General features: G+C 37.0%; 2 protein-coding genes and 1 non-coding gene across 3 annotated transcripts; 2 read left to right on the top strand and 1 right to left on the bottom strand.

The window, feature by feature from the left end:
• The first annotated feature begins 425 nt into the window (after positions 1 to 425).
• Positions 426 to 3,618, top strand: LOC130967450 (rop guanine nucleotide exchange factor 5-like). Its single transcript, XM_057892307.1, has 7 exons — positions 426 to 1,143; positions 1,533 to 1,649; positions 1,745 to 1,899; positions 2,004 to 2,078; positions 2,159 to 2,449; positions 2,538 to 2,894; positions 2,972 to 3,618. Exons 1-7 carry the CDS (start codon positions 825 to 827, stop codon positions 3,455 to 3,457), a joined length of 1,800 nt encoding a protein of 599 aa, XP_057748290.1. The 5' UTR covers positions 426 to 824; the 3' UTR covers positions 3,458 to 3,618.
• A 138-nt stretch (positions 3,619 to 3,756) lies between these two features.
• On the bottom strand, positions 3,757 to 3,828 carry TRNAP-AGG (transfer RNA proline (anticodon AGG)). The gene has a single exon. It is a non-coding gene; the product is annotated as a tRNA-Pro (tRNA).
• Positions 3,829 to 4,139: 311 nt separating this feature from the next.
• On the top strand, positions 4,140 to 5,215 carry LOC130969981 (uncharacterized). The gene has a single exon (XM_057895909.1). The coding sequence runs from the start codon at positions 4,300 to 4,302 to the stop codon at positions 4,846 to 4,848; it is 549 nt and encodes a 182-aa protein (XP_057751892.1). The 5' UTR covers positions 4,140 to 4,299; the 3' UTR covers positions 4,849 to 5,215.
• Positions 5,216 to 7,393: the final 2,178 nt, after the last annotated feature.

A 7,393-nucleotide genomic window follows, 5' to 3' on the forward strand; every position in this document is an offset into this window, starting at 1 on the left:
CATAAAATTACGTTCAATAATATTTTTTTTCAATGTATATAAAAGTAAAGTAATAAAAACAAGAGATAATTTTGAAAAATCACACACAATAATAAAATGAAATTATTAACTGTGACTTGTGAGAGTAATATTGCTCTCTAAATAATTACTATTAATATTAAATATATTTTAAGAATAAATTATAACATTCTGATTGCGTTAGCAATTAGCATAATTAAAGTACTAGTTTGGCATAACAGTACTAATTTCGTTGCTAAAGTACACTTACAAAAAGACACAACAAATTAATTATTCAACTGTGCATAGGGGCAATAATGTAATTTAACGTATTCGTCGTTTTGCACAGCAACCAGTTTTCAAAAATTGTTAATAAAAATGATATAAAATTTGAACGTACGCATTACTGTGAGAGCGAAAGCCAGAGAGAGACGTTGGGACATGGCAGGTGCCACTTCCAATTGCAAAGCTTCAAACTTGAAATCAAATTTCCGAACTTTCTAACACTCTCTGTATGAAATGTGCTTCCTTTTTTTGAAGCATCTCAAAACACACAAACTTTTACGGAAAAGGCCACACGTCTTCATCATTTCATCGTCTTTTTTCGTTTCAAAACAACCTTAGAATTGGTCCCTCCCTATAATAATAGTATCACATTTCTCCTCTTCCTTTGTTCCTTCCATGTCCAAACCTATGTTACTGGGACCTGGTGAATCTTATCTGGGTCAGTGGTGAAGTGAGTGGTGACTACCCCTTTTGCCCTTTCATATATATAAGCTTGTGTTGTGTGTGGGAAGTGAAAGAGAATTTGTAGTTAGCTGTTAAAGATGAGTGCTTTGTCTAAGAAGAGTGAAGAATTTCGGAAGAAGAGAGATGGGTTGGTTAAGAAAGAGTCGTTAACTGATTCCACTGCTGAGTCAAGAGAAAGCAGTTTCAGTGGATCAAATTCAATTTCCTCGTGTTCATCCAATGAAGAAGCAAAAGCAGCAAAAGGGTCTTCTTCTCCATCTCCACCTGCTCCTCCTCTTGGATGGCCTATTCTGAAAGCTGCAGTTTCCAAGTGTGGGAAATCTGATGAAAAAGATAATGATCAAGAACATCATTTGGATGACACAAAATTTAGTAGTATTGGTTCAAAAGTGTCAGGTCAGTTTCTAGTTATTTTAGAAATCTGTCTTGTTTAATGATATCAGAACTATAAAAATGGTTGATGTGCTTGAATTTTCAAAAGTATAACGATGACAACGCTTTTCTTTTCTTTTTCTTTTTCAGTTTAATTATTCATTGGAATCTAATAATCCCTTTTTATGTCGGTTTAGTTGTAGTTTATTCTCCTAAATCATTTTTCTAGATATCCTGTCAATTTTTCAAATAAGGATTTTTTTTTTTTTTTACTGTTTGTTCTGTTTTTAAGATAATAAATGTATTTCACTTTTACCTTATTTAGTAGGAAGTAGAAGAATTATTAGAAGATGATTTAGGATGATATATGATTATTGCTAGTAGGTTTGTTAATTCCTTTCAAATTGGAGCAGATGCTGAAATGATGAAGGAAAGGTTTGCAAAATTGTTGCTTGGTGAAGACATGTCAGGTTCTGGGAAAGGGGTTTGTACTGCTTTGGCCATCTCAAATGCTATCACTAATCTGTGCGGTATGCATTTCCTTCTTCTGATACTTTCAAACTTCAAAGTTCGAATTAAAATTGTGCAATTTAATTCATTTTGAACTTTTATGCAACTTGTGTAGCCACTGTGTTTGGACAATTATGGAGATTAGAACCTCTACCTTCTGAAAAGAAAGCTATGTGGAGAAGAGAGATGGAATGGCTTGTTAGTGTTAGTGATCACATTGTTGAACTAATACCTTCTTGGCAAACATTCCCTGATGGGAGCAAGCTAGAGGTAAATTTGGATTGAGTCGTAAATTTTCAAGTGCAGTTTCATTCAACAAAAGTGGAATATGAATCATAATGTTTGTATTTCTAATATGTTGCTTTATTCTGCAGGTAATGACTTGCAGGCCAAGGACAGATATTTTTATCAATGTTCCAGCGCTTAGGAAACTTGATAACATGCTTCTCGTGAGTGATGAATCTTGTTGTTTGAATGCACACTACATTGGTGATTGTTGTCACATGTGAATTTATACTTTCTATTACAGGACATATTGGATGGTTTCACCTCCACTGAGTTCTGGTATGTTGACCAAGGAATTGTAGCCCCGGAAGCCGATGGAACGGCCTCATTTCGCAAGACGATTCAACGGCAAGACGAGAAGTGGTGGCTCCCCGTGCCCCGTGTCCCCCCTGCAGGTCTTGGCGAAAACTCAAGAAAACAATTGAATCACTCAAGAGAATGTGCAAACCAAATTCTAAAAGCAGCCATGTCCATAAACAGCATTGCTTTGGCTGATATGGAAGTTCCAGAATCATATTTGGAATTGCTTCCTAAGGTCTCTTATTGTTTAAATTCTTACACTTGAATCTTCTAACCAAAATATGATTGAAATGTTGACAAATTGTACTTTGAACCTGCCTCAGAATGGAAGGACATGCTTGGGGGATTTCATTTACCGTTACATCACATCAGATCAATTCTCTGCTGAGTGCTTGCTAGATTGCTTAGACCTCTCCTCTGAGCATGTTGCACTAGAGATTGCTAACCGTGTTGAGGCGGCGATCTATGTGTGGCGCCGGAGAGCTCACCCGAGACCCTCACCTAATCCGAACCGTTCAACTACAAAGTCCTCTTGGGACATTGTTAAGGACTTCATGGTAGATGGAGACAAGAGAGAACTCTTAGCAGACAGAGCTGAAAGCATTCTAAATTCCTTGAAGCAGCGATTCCCCGGCTTAACTCAAACTACCCTTGATACCAGCAAGATCCAATGCAACAAGGTTCTATATATTTCTCTTTTATCCAATCCAAATATAATAAATGTTGTTATTGACACATTTAACTCTGAATATTTTAGGATGCTGGAAAATCCATATTGGAGAGCTACTCAAGAGTGTTGGAGAGCATGGCGTTCAACATTGTAGCACGTATTGATGACTTGCTATATGTGGATGACCTGACCAAACACTCGGATAGGTTTCCATTGGTTCCTAGTAGCACGGTTAATGTGTTGTCTCAGCAAAAGGTTTCGCGTCCGTTCTCGGTGTCTGTCTCTGCCACTCCACACAAAGCAGGAATCGGCACACCTGGCTTTTCTCCGGCGCCATTGATTAGTCCTGCAAGAGGGGAGAGAACTCCTTTCCTCCACAACAACAACAACAATAACATCATGAAACCACATAGGCGGGGATTTGGGGTCAGAAGAGTCTTGTCCAATTATCTTGGAGTAGAGACAAAGGCAAAGATATGTAGCAATTCTACAGAGGTTAATTCTTCAAATCTGAATAACAAGAAGAATGAACAACAGCAACAAGCTCAGACCATAAAGAACAAGACAAAGTAGTTTTAGATCTGTATTTTTCACGAATATTTGTTGGTAGTTGAGAATTCAAATTCGTAGTTGTTCGAAGCAGAAGTAGTTGGTAATCGTATAGTATATGTATTTGTATTTAAATTTGCTGAAATTCATTTTAATATTTAAAATGATATCTAGTCAATTGAAGGTACCAGAGTTTCTTTTCTTAAATTATTTTTATCATCCGTAGCAAAATTAGCAAGTGTGGAGTGATTGAAGGAATATCCTTACCGGCAATTGGGCACTGGTGGAGAAAAAATGTAATTGAAAGTATATCATAATAGAATGGGGCATTCCGAGAATTGAACTCGGGACCTCTCGCACCCTAAGCGAGAATCATACCACTAGACCAAATGCCCTTTCTTACTTCAGTTTTTTTCTTTTAATTATAAAATTAATTATCTAGGTTACTGAACTCTTTAACAACTATTGATTAAAAGAAATACTATTTATATATTAAAATTAGCCATCAAAATTAATTACTATATATTTTAAATTTTTTACTGATTTTGTTTTTGTATGGTTAATTAATTAATAACGCTGTTTACTAATCAGGTTGCGGAATGCGGACCGAAGTCCTAATTCCACATGGCTTAACTTACCTGGAGAAGGTTTCAATATAAAATTAAAAGAAGAAGTGGAAAATTTTAACTATTTATGATTTTTTTTCATAAAGAAAATTAAAATTGTTTGAACTTTGGAGAAACATTTTTTTTTCTTTTGGTTTAGCAAACTTTACTCTTTGAGAAGAAAGAGTGGAAAAGACAAAGACACTGTCCAGCTCCGACGACGACGCGCTTGGAAAGATCACGACGAAGAAACAAAACGCAATGTCGTCTTCGTCGTTCACGAGGCTCCACATTACAGCACTGGACGCTATCGTGAACGTGAACTCCCTCTTCACCCTCGCCGTCTTCGTCGGCCTCTCTTGGAACCCCAACGACCCCTCTAACAACCTCAACGCCGATCCAGCCTGCTCTCCCACCGCCGCCATCGCCGAGAATCTCGTCGCCTTCCACGTCTACTCTTTCAGCTCCTTCCTATTCTCCAGCCTCGTTGCCCTCGCCCTCAAGCAAGCCATCCGCCTTTCCCGTCACAACAACCACCACTTCTCCATCAACTACCCCGCCGCCGTTGAGTTCATCGCCGCTCGCATCAACCGCTCCGCTCTCCGCGCTGGCATGCTCGTCTCCGGCGCCGGCTCTGTTGTTGGGTGCGCCTTCCTTATGCTCGCACTCGTCAACGTTGTCCAGATCAAGCTAGGAACACTCGCCTGCGGCAGCGCCCACGCCTACGCCGCCGTCGTGCCACTCCTCATACTCGTCCCCATCGCCCTCCTCATTTACGTTTCCGTTGTTTTGTACGCTTTTACTCGCTAGGGTTCTTGTTCTTTTTGTACTTTGTGCTCTGCAATCACCTTGAATGAACGGGACTAATCTTTTATTGTTTCTTCTTATTCGAAAATTAAATCCTGAATGCCTGAATTTATTTATTTAAATCTTGTCCTGTGATGTGACTAATTTTAATTTATGTGGTTTTTGTTGTAATTATTGTTTTCTTTTGTGCTGAATTTGTTTCGAATGAAACACAGTAAGATGGTGAATTGGAAAGTTTGGTTGAATTGGACCATGTAATCATGATGTTATAGTTAGTATCACTTTAAATGAGGACTGGTGAAGTTATTAAATTCATATTCATGTAAATGTAAGTGTTGATTTTGTTAATCATAGTTAGTAAGGTATGGATGATTATGATCTGAAGTGAGATTGTATTTTGAATTTGAATTTTTGATATAATCTGTAGTTTTCGTCATTACAAATATTATAAGTAAGCATTAAAGTAGTTTCAATGTGTGAAGGAAATTTATTAAGAGTATGGGGAAATTAGAAGCTGCTACATTCTTCTTCATTCTTCAAGTGATCACTTCTCTGTAGATGATACTAAATTGAAGAAAATTGTGTAAGATTTAGGATAAGATCATTTGGTGGTTCTAACATCTTTGTTTGGCTTAATCTTGTATGCACATGGGGACAGAGTTTCCTTGTATCCTTGACAAGCTTAACAGCTTTTGTGGTAATACTTGGACAGAGTAACATTTTGCCTTTGGTTTTGTGCCTTTCTGCCTTATAATGCCAACTGCTAAAGTCTGTGTAGGGGGTTCAAATCAAGTAATGTGCGGGGTTGCTTAGAACATGATAGAAATCTCGAAAGGACAATGAAACAAAAAACAAGTTGAAAAATAAGGGTTACTTTTTATTGAAGCTTCGAGGGCAAGAAAGCTTTAAGTGAACATTTATGGCTGTTAATTGTTGTCTTTAATTGCTTAATGATGATGTTGTCTTCTCATAAAGAGTAGTGGTTGTGTTTGGTTTCTTTTAAGGGAAAAACCCTAATGCAGAGGGTGGTGGGACAAACCTATTGGCAAGCCATATGATGCTGACTCGCATTCAATCACTCTTTCTTCGTTGCCTTATCAGGTATAAATGTTGCTGGCTTAAAAAGTAATTGAGCTTTGAATTGTACTTTGAAGAGAAGGAAAATCCAACAATGTACGTTTCCCTTGTGTTTGTTCTACTTATTGGCCTTGGTGAAAGTGGGAATGCTCCAGTTTTGATAGGTGATGCAGTCAAATAGAGAAATAAGTTCAGACTCCAGAGTCTAATTTCCCTTTGTGCTGTTATAAAATATTAAAATCTACTCCTGTTATTAGGAGTGCAGTTGTTGTAAAATAACTAAATAAATAAATAAAGAAGAGATAACAAATATAATGTATGGAAATATAATTAGATAGCTATAGTAGTAATGTTCACTAGAATTATTATATTGATAGATATATTTAATAATATTGTAGTAAAGAATATAAGAGAGAGAATAGTATAAGAGAGAGTAAAAAATATTTAATATTCTTATTGTTGTGTAACTGTGTTACGTAGTGAGGTTTAACCTCTATTTATACATATATTAAGCCTTGCTTTTCAAAGTACATTTATTTACATCTATCTTGAAGATTGATTCTTTTAATCTTGAGAAAGTTGGCCGCCCAATACTGTGAAGAAAGTCACAATATATTAAATGGACATCCATCCATTCATACTTATCACAATACTCCTCCTTGGATGGCCATTTAGGAATATGCCTCATTAAAACCTTACTAAAGAAAAACCCAGTGGAAAAAAAAATTTTTAGTGAAGGAAAAAGAGTACAATATCCTTTGTGACAGGGACTGTCTCATTAAAAACCTTGTCAAGAAAAATCCAATGAGAAAAAAACCTGACCAAGGAAAAAAGAGTACAGTCTCCCCCTCTTGTTGACATCAGTTGATGTCTCGAAATCGGTGCATCCCAATCTCATGTACTAATCTTTCAAAGAACAACTTGGGGAGTGACTTTGTAAATAAATCTGCCAAATTTTCATTTGAGCAGATCTGTTGGACATCAATTGTCCATTGATTTTGAAGATCATGAGTGAAGAAGAATTTGGGAGAAATATGCTTTGTTCTATCACCTTTTATGTATCCACCCTTAAGTTGAGCAATGCATGCTGTATTATCTTCAAACAGGACTGTTGGAGCTATCTTATGATCAATCAGTCCACATGATGACAGAATATATTGAATCAGACTCCTCAGCCAAAAATATTCGCGACTAGCTTCATGTATCGCTAGTATTTCGGCATGATTAGAGGATGTTGCAGCAATCGTCTGTTTCGTGGACCTCCATGATATAGCTGTACCACTATATGTGAATAGGTAACCTATTTGAGATCTCTCTTTGTATGGATCAGACAAGTATCCAGCACCTGCATAGCCAACAAGTTGTGACTTGGATCCATAGGGATAAAATAATCCCATATCAACCGTTCAATGAAGATACCGAAAGATTTGCTTGATTCCACTCCAATGTCTTCTGGTCGGAGAGGAACTAT

This window comes from Arachis stenosperma, chromosome 3, assembly GCF_014773155.1.
Source record: "Arachis stenosperma cultivar V10309 chromosome 3, arast.V10309.gnm1.PFL2, whole genome shotgun sequence".
Lineage (NCBI taxonomy): Eukaryota > Viridiplantae > Streptophyta > Magnoliopsida > Fabales > Fabaceae > Arachis > Arachis stenosperma.